Here is a 22,545-nt window from a genome sequence, read left to right on the forward strand (position 1 = left end):
GTAGGGAAGGTCTTGAGCTAAGAGAGCAAGCAAAGCAGGGGAAAACAGGTTTTATGTTGTATTTTAATTTTCATACATTTGTAAATTAAACTTCTTTTTTAAAAACCATGATACTCCAAATGCCATGATTTAGTTTTCCTTGTATATCTCCTGGTTTCTTTAGCATTTCTTTGATCCAGACTCTTAACTCTTTTTTTCTTTTCTTTTTTTTTTTTTCTTTTATCGTCTTCATTTTTCTCTTCCAAATGCCACTGTCTTGCTTTTCCCTTTTTCTCAGGCCCTTAGCTCTGTTATTCTTAGTCCACTCCAGGAGACCTCAGCTGTCCTCTTGCTAGCCCAAGCCCTTGAGCAAGAATATAAACTCTGTCCTGATACTGCTTGCAGAAATTCAAAAAGACTCTTCAGATGTCCTCAGCAACTCAGTCATTTGCCCCAGACACAAGACTCATATAGTCCCAATCATACTGTGAGCTGCAGCAGATCCCCTACAGTGTGATAAAACCAGAATCCTCAAAAAAAAAAAGCTGTGCTCTCCTTCGCAGCCCCTAACTAGGACAGCAGAGAACAATACCTCCTCCCACCGTACAGTCTGTGAGATGTTCCTGCTTCATTTGCATCCAGAAATTGCCTCCCTTCCTGCTGGATATTGCATCTTCCTCAGGGATTTTGTTCTGCTTAGGGCATTCTGTCTCTTAACCTTTAGCAGGTAGCCACAAAGTCTCTGTTAGAGAAATCTTCATAGAGTGGTACCGAGCTTGTGTGAGAAAATGAAAGAAAGCTGAAAGGACACCGACTGTCTCATTAAATGTTTTATGTGATGCTCTTCAGAGAAATGGTCCTTTTGAGAAGTCCAGTTGTCTGGTCTCCCCTCCCCTCCCCTCCACCACATTCTTAACAAGCATTTGATTGTGTTCAGTTGTAGTCATTTTAACCTGTGGCTTTCCTAAAAATAGATTCCAGTCTTTTCTTCCCACCTACACACAGAGAGACACGCACGCATGCATGCATGGACACATACACATGCACACACTTTTACCTGTTTCCTTGGTAACCCCACTGGAAAATGTTTATATGCCAACCATATTGGAGATAACTTTTCCAAGACATTCCTTTATATTTATAAGGGAACTTTTATGTTGTAGGAAAATGCATTATTGCTTTCGTTGGGTGTAATTCATTTACCAGAGCAACAGCATGCTAAAGCATGTTTTGCCTTCCCCACCAAAGAGCAGCATCACAGCACACTGTCTTTCAGGGCAGAGTCCCCAGTGGGGACAGATCTGCATACTGGCATACTCACTGAGTATGCTCTGGTATACTCCCTCTATTTGTATCAAATTAGCATGATGTGAATCCAAGTATCATTGCATTCTCTGTCTCAGGCTGTGGTTCTGGGCTGTATTAAATATTTCTATTCCACAGAGAAAAGGTAGAGGAGATTAGAGCAGCCTTTGTTGTAAGGCCGTGATTTATTCCAGCATTTGGTATTTGTTTGATTGATAGTTAAAAATTTATTTTCCAAAGCCCAAATGTTTTTTCAGTTGCCACACTCAATCTAAAGTAAATGCCCATATCTTGTTTGCCAGTATAACTTTTTGTAACTTAATGAGAATGGTCCTGCTGTCAAAAGGGATCGATCTTTATTTTCCCAAGGCTACACAGTTGCCTATTCCACTTTTTGTCTGCTGTATACCAGTTTGGCTTACTTGAAAACTAGGACAGTGGAAAATGGTGTGAAGACAAAGGCTTACTCTTCAGGTATATTTCCATCACACCGTAGCTGTTACTGCTGGTGAGCTCACTGCAGTTTTGACTGCTGCATTCTGAGCATTTCTTTTCAAATTCCACAAAGACTGCTAGCAGTAACATGGGCATGGAAAACTACGTATAAGCTCCAGGAGCTGTGCTTTTGGATATTTGTGCGTGAGCCCAAGAGGACACAAGCAGCAACAGCAGAATCTGGAGCAAATACCTACCTGAGCATTGCTCCTTCCATAGGCCCCACTCAAATTGTGGCTCTTTTCAGTGAGTTCACAGTGCAAGGAGAATTAATACAAATTAGCTGCCCTAAGAAGGTTATCCATATATTCAGAATACATTCTGAAATCTCAGGATTTTAACTTTACTCCCTGCTTGAATTCTGCTTCAAGAATTCATGAGGAAAGATGTTTTCTGTCTCAGTTACCTCGTGGAAATTGCATACTACTGTACTAGCTTACTACCTCAACCTCCTTCACATATTTTCTTTCCCACATGAGAGGTACGAGAAGTTAAATGAGTGATTCAAGTTACAGACAAGAAACAGAAAGCAGAGACTTGAGGCTGTTCACAGTAGGGCTCCAATTTGCCTTTATCCTTTTCCTTTCAAGTGAAATAAATTAATGTGAGATTTGCTATTCTAAAGAAAAAAATCAATCTCAGTTCTGAAAATCAGTACTTACCTCTGAGACAGGCAAAATTCTGAGACATAACTTTTTCTTGATTCACTTATTGTGAGAAGTTGAATTGTACAGAGCTCAAAAAAACTCAAGAATATTTTCCAGCACTATCAGGCAAAGAAAGAAACAGCCTTTTTGTAGGTAGCTTAGTATCTTTACTTTAGCATAAGCAAATTGAACTGCAAATAGGTCCCATCTTCAGTTTCAATTCTTCTGGAGTCCTAATGCTAATTCTGTGTTGAATAGTGGGATCAGATGTCAAAATGCACAAGAAATGTACAAACATGAAAATTTGTAGCTCAGCTCTATAGCCTAGTTGGGCTAACAGAATAATCCTCAGAATATAATACTTATAATTCATATGCTATAGCTGTTAAACAATACAGACTAGTTGGAAGCAGTGGCAGATTCAGTATTTCAGATAAGTTTGAGGAGGTTCATTGTACTTGTTTTCTGGTTTGTTCTACTGTCTGGAAAAAATATAAAAATGCAGCTTGACCTGCTGCAAAAGCAACTGTTTTACCTAAGATACTATGAGTGTAAGAATCCATGGCTACAATGATTTCCTGATGTTTGCCAGAAGTAGTGACTGCATTGTGACTTTAGCAGATCGAGTTTGCTATAAGCTGTGGTTTATAAACAAAATGGTTATTTGATGAATTGTCTATCTATCTATCTATTAATGGTTATTGATGAAATGTCACCGTATGTTTGTATTGTTTATATAATGTGAAGCACACCGTCATTTCCTCTGTTTGGAATAGTTTTCTTGGGAGATTGGGAAGAGTTGTCAGACTAGTCCTAAGCAAATGAGTAAGAGATTTCTTCTGTGGAATTACAGGCAAGTATTAGATAAATGTTATTGGTTTAAAAAATTGTGAGAGATTGAGTGTCCAGAGATTTGGTGGCTTTTTCATTGTTTGTAATGAGTTACATAAAAAAATAATTGAAGTAGCAAGAATAGCACTATTAATATACATAGATGGGTTTAAAAGACAGTATTTGTTACAGACTTGTGAAAGATAACACAGAGCAAAAGTATGCTTCTAATGTAATTTCTTTTTAAAGATGCACCTCAGTAACCCTGGTAGAATATGCAAAAGGAGCTTTTTCCTGTTAGAGAATTAATTTGGTTATCATTATTGATTAATTTGTGCTAGGGTAGCACATCCATCCCATCTAGGCATAAGTATATATATAATATTCAGCACTGAGAATGTCTATGTAAGACAGTTGCAAGCACAAGCCAGAAAAAATGAGGATACAATAAATAAAGGGTGGAAAGAATTATGACTGCTAATAAGAATTTCATAGAAATGCATTAATGACTGTTACATATGAAGATCTAATGTAGCTTATGACTAAACCTTTAATGTCTCGTTAACTGACCAGGAGCACAAGTAGTGTTCGCCTCTGTTGCAGGGAATGATGAGGGAAGAAACAGAAAAATGCAGCAGATCAGTCACTGCCTCCAAGACTGATTTCACTAGCAGAATTCTTGGTCATGGGTTGGTCTACACAACAGCAGGCCTGCTGGCGACACATGCAGTACACCTGTCTTCTTTTCTTAAAAGAAGGAAAAGAATCTTTGCACAGGAATTAGCAGGGCTCATTGAAAAAGCTTTAAACTAGATCTGAAGGGGGAAAACTAGATCTGAAGGGGAAAAGGGATAAAACCAGGCTTGCTAGAGATAAGCCTGGGGGCAGCATTAGATGCAGCATTCGATGCACACAGCCAGTGGCTGAGCAGCAGTGTGCTAGTGAAGTCCTCCAGTCTGCTCCATGATGTGCTGAGTACACTGGAGCATATTTGAAATGTCCCTGTACTAATGCACACAACACCTTAGCCATCTCAGTGGAGGCAGATCCATACGGCCTCAAAGACACAAGGGTTGTTCGTGTGTTAGGAACACAGAAGCACCTGAGAACAGTCACATAGCAATTAATTTTTTTTTTTTTTAAAAAGAAGGGGGCAGGATCAAAAACCCAACCAAAGTGCATCTACACCAATGCATACAGCATGGGCAACCTACAGAAGGAGCTGGAAGCCACTGTGCAGCTGGAAAACTATGATGTAATCATAGTTTGGAGTGCTGCAATGGATGGCTAGAAATTCTTCAGAAGGGACAGGCAAGGAAGGAGAAGTGGTGGAGTAGCTCTGTATGTTAGAGCTTGTTTTGACTGTTTAGAGCTTGGTGATGGTGATGAAAGGATTGAGTGTTTATGGATAAAAATCAGGAGGAAACACATGAAAGCAGAGATCATGTTGGGGGTCTGTGATAGAATACCCAAACAGGATGAAGAGACAGATGAAATATTCTGTAAGCAGCTAGGAGAAGTCTCACAGTTACTATCCCTTGTTCTCATGGGGGACTCAGACTTACCAAATATCTGCTGGAAATACAATACAGCAGAGAGGAAACAGTCTAGGAGGTTCCTGAGTTGTGTGGAAGACAACTTCCTTACACAGCTGGTGAGTGAGCCAACTAGGGAAGGAGCCCCCCTGGACCTGCTGTTTGAGAACAGAAAAGGCCTTGTGGATGATGTGAAGGCTGGAGGCTGTCTTGGGCATAGTGATCAAGAGATGGCAGAGTTTTCAGTTCTCAGAGACATAAGGAGGGGGGTGCCTCCTTGGGAGGGAACTGCCACCTAGGACTTCTGGAGGGCAGACTCTGGTTGACAGAGTTCCTTGGGAGGCACTCCTGAAGGATAAAGGAGCCCAGGAAGGCTGGACATTCTTCAAAAATGAAATCTTCAAGGCATAGGAGCAGGCCATCCCTATAAGCCAAAAGACAAGCTGGCAGGAAGTAAGACTGGCCTGACTGAACAGAGAGCTTTGACTGGAACTCAGGAAAAAAAAAAAGCTTATGAGCTTTGGAAGAAGGGGCCAGCAACTTAGGAGAACCACAAGGATGTCACAAGGTTATGCAGGCAGAAAATTAGAAGGGCGAAAACCCAACAGAACTTCATCTGGCTACTGCCATAAAAGACAATTAAAAAAATGTTTCTATAAATACATTCACTACAAGAAAAGAGCTAAGGAGAATCTCCATCCTCAGGAAATGTAAAGAGCAAGGATGATGAAAAGGCTGAGGAAATGAATACTTCTTTGCCACAGTCTTTAATAGCAAGAGCAGTTGTTATCTGAGTGCCTAGACACTTGAGCTAGGCAACAGGGACAGGGAGCAGAGTGAAGCCCCTGTAATCTAAGGGAAAATGATCAGTGACCTACCACACCACTTAGATGCACACAAATCTATGGGGCCAAATGAGATCCACCCAAGGGTACTAAGGGAACTGGCAGAAGTGCTCACCAAGCCAAGTAACATTATTTATCAGCAGGCTTGGCTAACTGGGAAGATCCCAGTTAACTGGAGTTCGTGAATGTGATGACCATCTACAGGAAGGAGGCTCTGAGGAACTGCAGACCTGTCAGTCTGACCTCAGTGCTAGGGAAGATTATGGAGCAAATTATCTTAAGTGTCATCGCATGGCACGTACAGGACAACCAGGTGATCAGGCCCAGTCAGTGGGGGTTTGTGAAAGGCAGGACCTGCTTGACTAACCTGATCTCCTTCTATGACAAGGTGACCTGCTTAGTAGATGAGGGAAGGGCTGTGCATGTTGTCTACCTGGACATCAGTAAAGCCTTTGACACCGTTTCCCACAATGTTCTCCTGGAGAAACTGGCTGCTCACGGCTTGGATGGGTGTACACTTTGCTAGGTAAAAAGCTGGCTGGACCGCCAGGCCCAAAGACTGGTGGTGACATCACTGACAGAGTGACATCACTCCAAAGAGTGGAGTTAAATCCAGTTGGCAGCCAGTCGCCAGTGGTGTTCTCCAGGGATCAGAGTTGAGGCCTGTTCTCTTTAACATGTTTATCAATGATCTGGATGAGGAGATTGAGTGCACCCTCAGTATGTTTGCAGAAAGCACCAAGTTGGATGGCAGTGTGGATCTGTTTGAAGGTCAGGAGGCTCTACAAAGGGATCTGAACAGCCTGGATCGATGGGCCAAGGCCAGTGGTGTGAGGTTCAACAAGGCCCTGCAGTTGCGTCACAGCAACCGCTGGAACACTACAGGCTTGGGGAAAAGTATCTGGAAAGCTGATGATAGAATGGGGCCTGGGGGTGTTGGTTGGCAGCCAGATGGATATGAGCCAGCAGTGTGCCCAGGTGGCCAAGAAGGCCAATGGCATCCTGGCTTGTATCAGCAATAGTGTGGCCAGCAGGAGAAGTGATTGTCCCCCCGTACTTGGCACTGGTGAGGCCATGCCTTGAGTTCTGTGCCCAGTTTGGGGCCGCTCATTACAAGAAGGACATTGAGGTGCTGGAGTGTATCCAGAGAAGGGCAGTGAAGCTGGTGAAGGGTCTAGAGAGCGAGTCTGATGAGAGCAGCTGGGGGAACTGGGGTGGTTTATCCTGGAGAAGAGGAGACTGAAGGGACAGCTTATCGTTCTCTACAGCTACGTGAAAGGTGGTTGTCATGAGGTGGGCATCAGTCTGTTCTTCCAAATTACAAGCTATAGGATAAGAGAAAATGGCCTTAAGCTGCAGCAGGGGAGATTTAGGTTGGATATTAGGAAAAATTTCTTTACAGAAAGGGTGGTAAAGCATTGGAACAGGCTGCCCAGGGAAGCGGTGGAGTCGCCTTCCCTGGATGTATTTAAAATATGTGTAGATGTGGTGCTGAGGGACATGGACTTGCAATTGTTAGGTTTACGTTTGGACTCAATGATCTGAAGGGTCTTTTCCAACCGAAATGATTCTGTGATTCTATGATTTCGTGGAAGATGAAAAAATATACCACATCCCAGTACTTCCTCCCTGAGTTCTCCTGTCTGACCATTACCAGAAGGAAGATACTAGTGGCATTTGGGCATGGGCATTTGGTCATACTTAATATGGCTATTTTTATCTTCCCAGTCCAGTCAATCTTGCCACTTTAAAAAAAAGTAAAGATTTTACACCACTATATCCTCTCCCACCTCCCCCAAATCACTCATTACCCACCGGACATCAATCTTTAAATGAGGCCTGGGAAAATGTCTTCAGATGATCATCATGCTGGTTGAAAGAAACTGGATCTGGTCATGTCATGGATCCTGTCATGTCTGACAGGAACAGTATTGATGTGTTTAATGACTATCTAAACCACTTAGAATTAATGCTATTTGTATTATTGTAAGTAAACTGTTCATTTCTATGTTCATTAGCATGTTCTGGAAAATCCTTTCATACAAGGGGCCAAAATGAGCGTGGAAATGTAGAAGAACTATGATTGTCCGTATAGCTTCAGACTTGGTTTTACTAGACTCCAGTATGACCTGTGGGTTTGTGACAGTAATTGAGGTTCACATGAAACTTTGTGTAGATACTGGATTATCATTAGAGTTCGTAATGTCAACTAATGCAACTCTCTTTCCCATATGTTCACTCCAGAATCTTTAAAGCTAATTGGCTACACACTCAGAGCAGGGAATGAGTTTTGGGGCAGGACTCACTTGCTTATAAATGGATAGGTAGTACCACTTGAGCTGGCCTAGAGAAATAGAAATTTTTCCATAGTGGTGGCAGGCATGCCATAAACAAGCAGAGTGTTCTCCACCTCTGATGAAGCGTGTAGAGGTCAAGTGAGATGACAGAAGTCAGTTAACAGCTATCTCAAATGGCGCCATCATATATGTGTTTAGGCAACAGAATTCCAGTGTGCGTATCATTTTTTTCTTATTAGTACTGCAGAAGAGAATCATACTAGACATTGAAAATACTGAGTTTTCGTCATACAGAGTAAAATAAATCAAAGCTGTGGTTTCCATATTAGTTCTACAAACTGTGAGAAAACATACTCAGTATGTACATTGTGGATAGGCTGGAACCAGACACCGTATGCAATCTCTGCCATAATTCTGTGCTGTCTCTGCACACTTTGCATCACTGCTGCTTAGTCCAGAGCATGACACTCAGATTTGCCTTAGCTGCCAAAAGTATTTTCTTTCATGTCTTCAACCTCAGGGATATTTCCGCATTGCTTTGAAATTGATGGAGGGTGGATTTACAAACACATTGAACTTCCTCACTTCCACTAATTTTTGGAAGGCCAGCATTTGAAAATCAGATGCTGATTCTGATTTAGAAAATAGTACATGGAGATCCAGTGTGTAGCATCTGTAGTGCATCCTGGAGTTAAACTAATGAGAAAAAAGAGTTTGCCCTACTTTGCTGTAAGCTTGAGATTGGCCTTAATTTTGAGCGTAGTTGTCTTGGGGAAACAGATGAGGTAGTACAGCCTGAAGGTGAAAGGATCTCAAACAGATGAATCAATCTTTATCAATAGACATCTGGCAATCTCCATACATAATTTTTTGTTGGCCTTTGCTACAGCCTACATACCCATGCTAGCCCAATGCTGTTTGACACAGACATGAGGCCAGAATGAGACCCAGTGTTGAAATGTGGTATGCACTGGTACAGCACTGCATGAACCAACTTGGGTATTCATTTCTGTACATTTTGCAGACTCATATGCAAACTAAGACTAATTTGTGATTAAATACAGTTGTTAATCATGGCTGATCTCTAAAGATGGCAATTCAGGAAGTACTTTGTCCGTGCTGCTTATAAAGCAGTCATTTATGGAGCTTTATTCCAGCTGAGTCCACTGCTTGAATTATACACGGGCCACTCAGAAAGAGTTACCTAGGCAACCCTTCAGTTGGTCCTTTTGTGCTCAAATTTTACCTCAGTCATCATATTTCAAAGCTGAGCATTCATCTCAGAATGATTTCCCCTCCCAACATGGAAAAGGCATGGAAAAGGAGTAGATTTGTTTTTTAGGAAGTAGCCCCACAAACTTATGCACTAGCACAGTCCTCCAGAAGCCAGGCTTCAATAGATAGCAGCAGTGAAGTACAGATCATCTGCCTATGTTGGTAAAAAGCTGAAAGCTAAAGGCAAAAGCTAGCCTCTTAAGCTGCTCAGGAGCCTTTTAAGTACTTTGTGGAGTGTGACAAATTATGCCTATGTACATTTTTTACATCTTTTAATGATGATGACTATTATGACCTGTTCACTTTACTGTCCTCTTACAATCATGCAATTTGGGAGTTTTACAAAGTGTAGGGGTTCACAAAATATTGTTTTCTTTCTGTCGACCTCATCACGTAATTGTCAAACTAGCTGCAGCCTGTCAAATGTGTCAAGAGGTAAACAGGGATTTGCTTCCAGTCCATCGCTGTCGCGATAGTGGAATAATTAAGACCAGTTCTTCAATCAAAATGAGCAGTAAGTAGAAAATGTTATGAACAATACCAGCGTACAGGGACCTTTCATCAATAAGTCTTTTGCTTAGAATGAGGTAGTCATTCAAATGACTGCTTCTAAGGTTTATGTAAGCAACCTTAAGACAGGGCAATAACTGACAAGACACCAGTATTATAACACCATGAGAAGAAAAACTTGAATGCTGCTCAGAGGACTGAATTTTCAATTCCTCTCTTTTTGCAAAAGAAGAAAGCAAGAATGCTACATGAAGAAGTAGTTGTATATCTACCATGCTCTCAAACACAGTTTTTTGGGCTTCTTTAGCTTTCACTGAGCTGTCTAGGAATCTTGCCCCAGGCTTAACAGAGTTTGCATTACACACTTCTAAGTGAAAGAACCTTTTAGGCCATTTTTTTTCTGTTGCCTTATTCTGTGGTATTAGTTACATCCATGTACAATTCTGGAATCATTGCCTATCAATGTTAAAAGATAAAAAGATATTTTAATATATACACTCAAAAGGCTGAATCATGCTCACTTTGCTTTCTTTCTGTGGCAGTCTGAGAGGGCTCCACTTTGTTAGCAGAAGCACTCTAAAGAAAGAGGTGTGTGGCAGCCATGAGGTTTTCTGTCTTGGGAGAAGTTCCCTGCACACCTACTCTGTAATAGAGATGAGAGGTGAACAGCTTACACATAAAAGGAGACTAGAAATGGATGTGAAAATCAGCTACACTAATTGGAGAGAAATGTTTTGTCTTTAGTTTTAGCACCAAGTTGTTAAGAAGACTTTGCTTTGAGGCTGGTCTAAACACGACAGGATCAGGCTGGAGAGATAAGGAGAAGCCTTTTCCCCACAAGGACAGCCCAGTGGTGGAGCTAGGGTCCAGGCTGAGACATCTCTTATCCTTCCTGGTTTCCCAGCTTGACTGGACAGAGCCCTGAGCAGCCCAGTCTGACCCTTGCCACTGAGTAGTAGAGATCCCCAAGTCCCTGCCAGCGTGAATTACCCTATGGTCCTATGAACAAGAAAATACATGCATACATGTGTATGTATTTATAAAATAGCAACTTCCTAAGTTACTCACAAAAGCTTGAAAAGTTATTATATGCATACATACATATGCACACGTGTATATGCACACATGCATATGCACATATGTATATGCACACATTTATTTATTTTTGTATGCATATATATGTTTGTATGTGTGTACACACACAGACACACATGCCTCTGTCTCTATCTCTACTTCTGGCTGTGTGGCCAGGCTCTATGCAGTCCAGACCAGTTTTAATCCCTGGCTAGAATGGCCCACATTCCAAGGGACAGCCTGTGGAAGACATGTCAGAGGCACAAGATTACTCTCCAAGGAGAAGGCACAACACTGCTCCGTGCATCCCAAGGGACCAGCACCACTGTCAGCATAGCTTCAAATGGATGTCCTTGGGCAGCCTATGCTGCAGAAATACCTCGTAGTCTGGCCAAAATCTTTTTACTGTGTCCTAGATAATGTTGTTGGGTAGGTGTGGTGTTAATGCAACGTTTTCACACACCATGGGTTCTCACTGAAACACAGCCAGTTCTCAGGACTCCTTTTTATAGAATCCCTAACCTCATTCCTCCACTTCAATATTCTGCTCACTGCGGCATTTCTTACAGAATGAAGAGGATGAGGAACAGCCTCTCAGCCTGGCCTGGCCTGACACTCCACGCAAGCAGCTCACCTACCTGCTTGTACTACCCATTGTTTTTCCACTGTGGGCTTCCCTCCCAGATGTCAGAAAACCTGTAAGTAACTGTTGTAAGTCAGTGTGGTCTGCAAACAGGGTCCAGCATAAACAGCCTAATAATAAAATAATTAGACTAATTACTGAATTACATAGTTAGTCTAGCTAAATGCCAAAAAGTCACTGAAGTGCATTTATGTAAAAATTGAGCTAATGATTTTTTTTTAAAGTTTCTTATTTGAAGAAGAGGTCACTAACATCAGTCTTCAAATCTTCAGATGGCTGCTTATGGGCAACCGGTTGGTAATAGCTCTATAAAGATTACCATTCATATTCACCAATATTTTATGACACAAATTGAAGGCTCTTAAAACTTCTCTGGGGCCTTCACATCTTCATTTCTAGATCTTCACTGAATATTGCGTAAGTGCCGAGGAAGTCTGTCCATCTGCAGTGCCCTAAAGTATACAGCTGGAAAGACTGTCTGAATTTTCTCTGTGGATCAAAAATAATGATAAGGATTTCTCTTAAATGCATGTTCTACTAGGCCTTTGACTTTTACTCGACATCTTTTAATTTTCATACTAGGAAAAGACCCGTAAGTCCTTCCATGTGTAAAATACATCTTGAAGTAATGTTAAGACTGTTTATTAACACAAATAACTTACTGGACAAGTTATCAAGTCTTACCACTTTCATATACAGATATACAAATACTCCTGACTGAGGAGGCTCATGGAAAGTAAAAGAAAAAACATTCAAGAGCTGAAAAAGATCCTTTAGTAGTGTTTTAATCTCTTTTCCTTTGTAGATGAAAAATAGATTTAAAATGCCTGCAAGAGAGGAATGCACAGCTTATAAGGTTATAAATCAAAACCCTGAATTCTTTTTTCCTCCTTCCACACTCTGAAAAACTGCAATTCAGTGTAAAAAAATTATGTAAAATTTTAGATAAAGGTTTCTTGAAGGATATAAGTGGGATTTTCCCTTCCAATCTTTAAGCTTTCTTTTTGAAAAGTTTTCATATAACTCTGGTGAACATTTTTTGTTTGGTAACACGGAGAGCATACTACATGAATTTCAAGATTGTTCATTTCTGTATTTATGCTCTCCTTTTATAATTCAAAACCATCCCTGTAATAATTGTTTTCATAATTTGGCCCAGCATGAGCAAGTACTGCTAAGAAATAAGAAAGCGCATTATTTTGAATTTTGAAAATATGAAGCTAACTTCAGCCTTATCCAATTTTCTGTACTGTACAAATGAGAACAGTTGTTACAATAATTATTTTGGAAAGCGAGTATCTCAAAAAGTTGTGGGCAATTGTGTGCTGCGTGCCATTATTAACTAGTATTGTTCATAACAGAGTTGGCATGCTGGCATCCTACAGCTAAAATACCCTGCTGCAACACAAATGATAAGCACAGTTGTATGTGCCAGAATCTTCAATGGGCAACAGAGTTTTAAAATTTCATTCACTGAAAGGAGTAGATTTTTATACAGCAGTAAATGAAATGTAGTTTATGATTTCATGTGGTACACAGAAGAGGTAACAGGCTATATCTGTATGACAAGTTGCTTTCTTTGAACATTGCTGTCAAGAATTTACCAGATGGTTGTGTAAACTGTCTTAACTTTTCAAGGATTCCTCATTAGCGTGTTTGTCTCTAAAACATTCTCATGCCTGTGTGCCCTCCCCGCTATTCCCTTCCTAACAAAACCAAAACCCAGTATCGCAACTCAGCATGTGCATCAGAAAATAGCTTGAAGTGAAATCCATGAGGCAAAAGTTAAAACAAACTCAAATAGATCTGCTATGTAGGCCTACCATCAGGTGCTTGATTTGCAAGCGTGGTAGAAACCCACATTCTGCATCAGGATGCTGAGATTAGCATGCGGATATATAAAATAACACTTGTGTGCTATATACTGATTTGGGAGACCTTATGGAGCCTTTGACATCCTCTGTGCATGTCCACTTCTCACAAATGAGTTCTGCTTTCCTCCTAGAGTCTCTTTTCTAAAGTGTATTTTATCTCCACATAATGGATAGTTTGACTGCATTTAGTTGTACTATGCCAAGCTATATTTAGCTCCATGAGATCCAGAAGCTCTAGAAAAATTATTTCATATACAAGGTCTCTGATTATAAAGATAACAAAATCCTTGCTACCTTATTATGCTCTGGTGTACACATACGCAAATTTTATACACTTAAGAGTAGATTGTGTATTATTTAACTACTCTCAGCTGATTCAGTAGCTGACATGGTTTAATGTGTGTTTAGTGCCTTAATAATACCTGCTCACATTAAGCCAGTATACATTAAAATGCTTACTATAACATCAATAATGTTGCTCGCAGTACCAAGAGGTAAGTGTGCCCTTGGGGAATTTTGTACCTGACTTTTTGTTCAGGTGTTTTTAACAATAACAGGTATTTTTTCTGTACTAATAGCTTATTTCCCCAATGGCTCTGTAAAGGCCACAAACATAACTGTCCATCTCCTGCAGTAAGGGATGTTGAAAGAATGAAAATAAAATTATGTGACCAGGGTGGCTTAGTGGGTCAGTGGCAGATATTGAACACCATTTCTTTTGTTGTAGCCATACTGCACTGTCCATCCCTTTGTGTTAATGGGCCAGAAAAACAGCTATCACAGCACCAGTCGTGCTGGACCCACATGGGGCAGTTCATTGTATCTCTGCAAATTTGCATTACTGATGAAGAGGTATAACTTACATGAACTCTTGTTGCCATACAGAGACGCTCTGTTACCAAGGGGACAAGGACAAGATGTTCCTTCACAGATCCAGTTACAGGAGCAGGTTCTGAGTAATCAGATTTAAGCACTGTCAAATATGAAAGGAAAATCAAAGCTTGTAATGCAGGCAAATTCAGGTACAAGACAAACTTATGATTCATTCAAGTTAAAGGTTAAGTAAACATGTTGGTAATAAACATGTTGCCTTAAATTAAGACAGCTACTTTGCAAATCCTTACACACTCACTGTCTTTCAGGGTCAGGCTCTTAGATGAAAAACCTTCATACTTGGGTCATTCTTGTTACTTAAGTCCCGTTTTTCAGACGCTGGCATGAAATCAGTACAGAAATGCAGCAAGAAAAATGTCCTTAAGATTGCTGGTAGACAGGAGCAGTACCAATCCACAGTGAAACTACAAAATTCTTTCTCTTTTGTTAAAATAAAATAGCATATGAACTAAATGAGCCATGGCTTTTCTCACTTTTCTGTTACCATGACCACAGCAGACCCAACTGGTAGGAAACTGAACCCTCTGTCTTTATGAGGCAACCATCACAACAGCTAGCAGAAAAGGTGGAGAGAAGTATTGCTGCCTGCTATCTCTGACTAATTATTCTTGGAAAGTGCTTGGAACTGGCAGCTCTCTATATTTCCAAGATCTAGGGGATTTTCAACAAGATAAATCTCAAAAGAATGCTTTCACTAATTACAAAATAAACATTATTATTATTATACTCTGGAAATAAAATCCAGCATCCAAAAAAAGAATCAGCACTCTTTCTACTCCTTTTAAAAATTTCATCTATATATGAATTATATAGCAGCATCTATGGAGTCCACTCTTGATTTCATCAACTGTAGTATGTACAAGCTTTAAATGTTTCCATTTTTGAGTTTAAATGTACCCCTTTTAAAATAGGTAGTTAAATTGTTTACGCCTGTTAAAGTACTCTGGTCTAGACTGCTGCTTATCAGTTAATTTTACTGGGAGAGGATTGGCTAAGACAGGCTAGGAATACACATGCTGCTAAGTTACTGACTTGTAATTCTTAGCCATCTGAAATCTGTGCATGTCTGACTCAGATAGGCAATGTCTTACTATTTTGCAAGAGCCAGTGACAGAGACATACTACTGGCCAGTACAGCTCTTGCTGTATTACTTTTGCATGTGGCAATGAATGCTTGTATCTTGGGTATTGTATAGTGGTAATTCAAAGTGCATTGATATGGGGTCCTCTGGGTAGATTTTGTGACTAGCAACAAACTTCTTGTTTCATCATCTCATTCACCATATGTGTTGCCGAAAAAAGGGAGACAAAAAAACATTGAAAGAGTTGGCTACCAAGAATGCTGAAAAGAAGTGCTGGTAATTTAGTTTTAAAAAAGGAAATTATTGATTAGATTAATTTATCCCTTGTGAATTAAATTCTGCTCCCACTGGTGTCAGATCACAGCCATCTTTGCGTTCCTTTCAAACTATGTTCCTTTTCAGATCAAGGTCTTTTGTCCCCCAATGCATGGCAAGTTTTGATTTTAAAATTAGAAGTCTATCTGAGTATCAGAAACTCATTATCAGGTTTTCTGATTTGATAAAAATTTAGAACCATGTTTTGAAAAAGGAACTGTTTGCTCTTCACAGAGTTAAGAAGCAGTTAAGAGGCAGATCAACCAAAGTACCCAAGGCAGTTCTAAAAACTGTGCTTGTGACAGTAATGAAATTTATATGAAAAGGATGTTTCCTGGAGCCTCTGTGGCTATTTATGCCTATATTTAAACATAATTCATTTAAAATACCTACTGGAATGATTGTCTTACTTCAACAGAAGTTTAGGTATTTATTTACATATGAGGAAGTTTGGGGGCATTGTTAAATCTGTACCATCTTTAATGTGTGTGTTCCTGTTGTGGAGTTGTATAGGTCACTGTTAGTTGATGTTTGCCAGATCAGTTTTCAAGAGGGCAATTAGCGTTTTGCAAAGTGACCACAGGGAGTGAATAAGCATTCTGTAGCACAGCCTACAGCTACACCTGCTGCTACAGCAGATACAGGCCTTTTCATTGTCCCATCTTGTAGATGAGTGAGCACAATTGCCATTGCTGACTTTCCCGTTTTCCTGTCAGAAATGACCTGATCTCATTCCATTTGCTTCAGCAGAAAGAGTCCACAAAATTTCAATGAGCTGCGGACCAGCCTCTCTTTTCTAGTCCAACTGACAAAAGACACGGTCATTCCTTCATGGCCAGCTCTAATGCCCAGCCTAATTCACTGCACAACTCTTAGTCCACAGCCACCCATGGTGGTCAGTTCCTAAACTAGAGGCTGTCCCATATAAATGCCTCTTGTATCTGTTATACAAGAAAATCTGGCTGTGTAACTCTGTAAACTCTCAGAAAAGAGGACTTTATCATGGCTTCAGCAAGCTGAACTGGTAAAAACCCGAACAGTGTTTTCTCTCCCAAAGTCATGTTTAGGGAAAGCCCTGCATTTCTGTCTGCTCCCACAACACCTAGGAATAACCCACAGGCTAATGAGTCTCCTGGTGCAGCAGGTGCATGTCCTGCAGTGGAGAGGGGTACAGGCAAGGTGTGCTCCCCAAAAATTCTAGAGCAAAAAGTGGAAGTGAAGTGAAGTTAGCAAGGACTTAACAGGAAAAGGTGATGCAGGATCAAGCCACAAATGGAACTGAGGATCTGTGTTGAGAAGGTTGATGCCCATGAAGACTGTGATTTCATTCAAGACTGGTAGCTTTTAACCACAGTACAAATGTCATTCTAAACAATAATTTGATTTGGACAGAGGTTGCCTGTCAGTACAGTACTGCAGTCGTGTTTCCTTCCCTTCATAGTTAACTTGATCTCTTTGTTGCATAGATCTAGCCAGCCAGCAGGAAATACGGATGATGCAAAAGTCGAGAAACCAAAACAAATCATTAGTATAACCCATTCCCTGGCTGCAAGAACACTATTCAAAGTTTGCTGGTAGGGAGACACTGAAAACGTTACTTCAGTGTTATACAGATTTTTTAAATTTTTCAAAGGGCCTCAGAGTGTGTTTTACATGTTTTTATAACAAACTTCTCCACAAAACAAAGCATGGCAAATATGTGCTTAATAAATCTTCTGTTCTAACTGAGAAAGTGGGTTGTTTGCCCAGGAAAAGTATATGCCCTAATAAATTTTAGATGTGTACTTTTTTACCTTTGTCATATGGCAGACCTTGTTATACTGACTGTGAAAGGTGTTGCACAAAGCTATGGATGTATGAATGAAAGGCATGGGTACTTGTTTTCGCAATTGGAAAACATACTTTCTGAATAAGCATGAAGTTAATAAATTTAGAAGTCAAACCACCATTCAGCTAAATACATAAGCAAACTGTGGCATAACATAATATGATACAAATGACAAACTAAAATTTGCCATTCATCGTACCAGTTATTAGGAGGTGTTTTTTTACAACTGAAGCGGTTGGAAAGAATGAGGCACAGGTAGGTAGGTATATACGACTGTAGGGAGTCAGTTTCTTACCATTCTTGACATTTATTTTGATTACCGGATGATGATCAGAATAGTTGGTCAGAACACGTGATCAGAAAAAATGTGAGGCAACTCTTATTTTGAGAAGCAAATAAGAGTACCGCACATCGGCCTTCAACATTATGTGTTCACTGTTTTTCTTTCTTTCTGTTTCAGAAGTCAAGAAAGCTTTTTCCAATCACTTTTTTTGGCGCTATCAGCTGGATTGCTTTTTTTTCTTACTTAATGGTCTGGTGGGCACATCAGGTAAGGAGGCGATACTGGTACAGGACAGAGGCCCTGCATTGTGTTTTGCACTGTGAGAGATCATTCAGAATCAGAGTCCATCATCTTTCTCATGCTGAGTAGTGTTTTATTTTAGAAGCTCCAACTACAGATGAAGTAAATCACTACTCAGTAAATGGAAAGTAGTTCACAGAGCTGTGGTTGTCCTGACCACAGGACTTGATCATTCTGGTAATGTCGGAGCCACCATCAACTGCTTGTCAAACAAACCTACTGGTTCTGTTTGCCAGTCTTATCTTTCTCCTGAAACGTAGAAATTTGTGAAAATAAGTAATTCTCCAATCTTGCCTATATTCTCCAAGCTAGTAGACAAGCTTCAGGATAGTATTCCTGGTTAAAGAGGTTTACCGTTTTGCTGTTTTTGCTTAAACACTTTTAGGTTGGAGAGACCATTGGTATTAGTGAAGAAATCATGGGATTGACTATCCTAGCTGCTGGCACATCCATTCCTGACCTTATTACCAGTGTTATCGTAGCACGCAAAGGTCTGGGGGACATGGCTGTATCCAGTTCTGTTGGAAGCAACATATTCGACATCACAGTGGGGTAAGTCCTATAGCAAGAAACTTTTGTCTGTTTTAACAGGGTTTTTGTTCCTAGCCTGTTGCCATAGTTTTGCAAGGTGTTGCCTGCTATAATTTTCTGGGACTGATGCTTAAAAAGGAGAGTGATGCAAATATGCAGTGGTTGTTACTATTTGCTCACAAATTTAGAGACAATTGCATCACAGGAGTTTTACAAATTTGTTGCCTAATTCTGTCTTTGATACATTGCAGAGCTGCCTAGACAAGTGAATTGCACTTTAAAAAGTATGTGAGAATACTGTTCCAAGAAGGATTTTCTGAAGCTTTTTATGATTTTGTCAGGTTGCTGTTGTTTGCTTGTGTTACCACTCATTGCGCTTATACTAGAGCTTTCTTTGTAAATGATGATCATGAACAATTCATTGCCTCTGCAGTATACAACACATTAGCAGTAATAAAAGCAGAATGTCATTGTCTTGTATAGCTCGTTTAGGCTGTTGTTGACTTGTGATATTTTACATACCTGCCAAGTCCCTAATTATAAACCAATTCTCTATTAACACCAAGGACCCTTTGTATAGTCTGACAATGTGAAGCAATATAAGACTGTGCAGAAATATGCTATTTATGCTATACTGCTTCACAACAGCTCTAGGATAATCATGTGTGGCATGCACTTGGAGTTCAAATTCTTTTTTGACCTTTTGAGACCAAGCCACGTCAGATCCGGAAATGTTGTGATCTATGCTTTGGTGTTTCAAGAATGTGCAGGAAATAGACATGCAAACTCTTATCTTTGTTCCTACATGCCCATCTTCAACACAGGTTAGAGGTACTGAGAATCACTTCCACACTGTGATTTTCTCCATCTCCAGTTGTTTCGTGCTTTCACACAAGCAGAAGGACAGTTCTAGTTCTAGTCATAGTCCGAACAGCCTGCTCATAGAATAGATCATGTTTTTTGCTGCTGAAAATACACCAGCAACAGCACAGATACAAAAGGGATCCTGAAGTTAGAGTGGAGAGTAAATGGCTTTATTACTCCGTTAGCTAACGGCAGTACCTTTGGAAACAGCAGGAAAACTGGGCCACTTTTTTCTATTAATCCAGAAGCATGAAGTGTTTGAAATACCATCTATTAAGCAGCAGAGCTGGAAAATATATGAAAACATTATGCACTACCATGTGCTTCAACTTACAGGAGCACACAGGGTGCATGACAAAACCTACCTCTTTAGCAATGCTTTCTTACTTCCCTTAGAATTTTTAGTCTTCCTGCCAACAGAAATGTTGTTGTCCTGAACTAGTCTGCTAGACCTGGTACATTTACAACAGAAATGACACAGCTGAGCTGTAGGCTGGTATAGTTAGTACTGAGGCTGTAATAAATTATTCTCTTTTGAGCTGCTTATTCAAAGTTTGAATATTGTGAGCTTCTGACAGCTCACTTCATGCTTTTAAGCCTGCTAAGCTCCAGTCAGTGGCTTAAATATTTATTGCAGCTTGACATCTTCTAGAGGGACGGTGCCTCCTTCTGCAGCATCAGAAAGGAGAAATACAGTGACAGCAAATACAGAAATACTGAAATTCAGATGAAATGGACATTTTCCACATGTTTATACAATAAATGTCTATCAAGGCTTTTAAAGACCAAATTTGGGGGACAGTACCATGCAGAGTGCTGGTTCTTCATGGCAAGGACATGTCTTTATGTGATCCATCCTCGTGTGTCATGCAGGCTCTTGGAAAGAGAGTAGAAGTAGATTATTCTGCAGATGGTCTGAAATCCAGAAATAGATGCAAGGGGTCTACTTACTCACAGACAGGATGCCAGGTGATTTATCAGCCAAGTGAAATGTAATTCACCAATGTAACTGGTGGAAGAGTGGGCAGTCTAAATCACATGTGCTTTCCCCAAGAACCATAAGCAAGCTGACAGATGTATGTACGTATTAGGAGAGCCGAAACTCTTCCTTCTTCACTTTTGCCTCCAGAAACTTTCTAGTGCCTCTTTCTGCACCTCTGCAATATTTCCAATTTATTTTTCTGTTTCTCAACAGCCTTCCTCTTCCGTGGCTCCTGTATGCTGTAATTAACAGCTTTGCCCCGGTGACAGTCAGCAGCAATGGTCTGTTCTGTGCGATTGTTCTCCTCTTCATCATGCTGCTCTTTGTCATCCTCTCCATCGCTTTCTGCAAGTGGAAGATGAATAAAATCCTGGGCTTTCTTATGTTTGGGCTTTATTTTGTGTTCCTGATTGTCAGTGTCCTCCTGGAGGACAAAGTTATCCAGTGTCCTGTCTCCATCTAGTGGAAAGCACTGTTTCTCAAGAAAAAAAATATATTTATTGAAGAAAAAATATATAACAAAATGAAACAGCAAAAAACCACAATGGAAAGCTTCTATGAGAATAACCCATGGATTTGTAAATTTCCTCTTCCTCAATTTAAAAGAGAGAAAGAAAGAGAAGGATACAAAGGGTGGATCTCAGAGCTGAAGAATGACCGCTGCTGGACAGTGCAGTCACTGGGCGAAAGGCTGAGTCCAGCTGTGTTGAGGTTTTCTTTGTCTGCTGCAGAATGTCCACGCCACTCAGTACTGGAGATGCTGCACACCCATGGAAACAGTGAAAGCTGCTGCTTCTCCTGGTACATATCCACAGGCTTCTCGTTCTCTGTAGTAGCATACACAGATACACAGCATGCTCAGTTCTTAAACCTCTCATCTTCTAAGAGGAATGCTAGTACTAACTTTGTGGAGGCACCACCCCCCACACACCCTGGTACGGGATTTTTCTGATGATCTGCTGAAACTCCTGAATGGAAAGCATACAGCGAGCGCATGAGTCACAGACAGGGAAGTGCATGCACGTGGATTTGTATGATGTGATTTCAGCAAAGCCAGGGAGTTCATCAGTGTTTTGATTCTCTGCATCACAGGTCTGTAAAGGCAATTAGCAGGATGTTAATAATTACATTTTGCAAAACTTTTCAGATTCCAGAAACTCTGGCTCTGGCACTGAAAGAGCCGCGCTGCCTGGCCATATTGTGACTGGTGCAGATTTTCATTGCATTCACATGCAAAGACCAGAATGGGGATACTCTTTCTTCTCTAGCAACAACGCAGCATACAGAGAGATCGTATAACTACTATGTGAACACACCATTTTTTTCTAATGCAGCAATACCAACAACAGTACCAATGGCTTTCAGATGCTATTACCATTATGAGTTTGCCTTTTCATGCCAGAAGAAAAAGGCTAATTTGCATATGCATAGTATTTCATACAGAAAATAGAAGTAGTTGTAAAGTGGCAGCTTAATTGCTGAAGTGGATATATGTTTTACAGGCTATCTTTTACTATATCTTGGAGTGTAGGGACCTTCACAGCTACATATAGCCGTTGCTGGAAGATGTCCCCAGCTGATGTACAAGGCTGGGGCAGTTCGTATTTGCTTTTATAAATCTTGAAACTAGGTAGGATAAACCAACAATTTTAATATAGTGGAGCTGCAGGAAACCTCCATGAAAATTTTTCAATGATGCTGGAGTGTGAATGTCTAAAGAATCCCATGAAGGAGTGAAATAGTGCACTATTCTTCTACTGAATTCCTGAGAGAAGGAGAAGGTCCAAACCTAGGAAGAAAAAAAGAAAAGAGAGAGAGAGAGAAGGCAATGAAGTGTTCATCTTTCCTGTAGTTTGGGTGATTAAAAAAAAAAGGAGGACTGGAACAGGTGTTAAGAAATTCTTTCAGATAATTGTTGCTTCTTTGTTCAAGTCTTTTGTGCAGTTTGAGTTCATGAAATTTCAGCACTTTTCTGTGACCTGTTTCAGCATTGTTTTGTATTCATATTGTGCTCACAATGGCAATACTGTGCTCACAGTTGTGTAACAGAAGGCTCAGCACATTTTGTCTTGTCTGTTTTTCTGTGTTCTTTGCTTCTCAGTCATCCCCTTTGTCCTTTACTGTTTTCCTGTTATATGTGTTTGTATATAACAGTA

The 22,545-nt window shown here is 40.3% G+C and overlaps 1 protein-coding gene across 2 annotated transcripts in view; it reads left to right on the forward strand.

Annotated features, from left to right (window-relative positions):
- SLC24A2 (solute carrier family 24 (sodium/potassium/calcium exchanger), member 2) overlaps positions 1-20,918 on the forward strand; it is a 108,571-nt gene extending 87,653 nt beyond the window's left edge. The window contains exons 7-10 of one of the 2 annotated variants that reach the window (XM_010133328.1): positions 11,363-11,491; positions 17,890-17,979; positions 18,398-18,564; positions 20,603-20,918. In XM_010133328.1, the coding sequence (XP_010131630.1) occupies positions 11,363-11,491; positions 17,890-17,979; positions 18,398-18,564; positions 20,603-20,852 (636 nt within the window). In that variant the 3' untranslated portion in view covers positions 20,853-20,918. The remainder of the gene's footprint in view (positions 1-11,362; positions 11,492-17,889; positions 17,980-18,397; positions 18,565-20,602) is intronic. The other variant, XM_010133401.1, reaches the window with a different exon arrangement.
- The last annotated feature ends 1,627 nt before the right edge of the window (positions 20,919-22,545 follow it).

Source organism: Buceros rhinoceros, unplaced genomic scaffold, assembly GCF_000710305.1.
Source record: "Buceros rhinoceros silvestris isolate BGI_N320 unplaced genomic scaffold, ASM71030v1 scaffold2100, whole genome shotgun sequence".
NCBI classification, from domain to species: Eukaryota; Metazoa; Chordata; class Aves; order Bucerotiformes; family Bucerotidae; genus Buceros; species Buceros rhinoceros.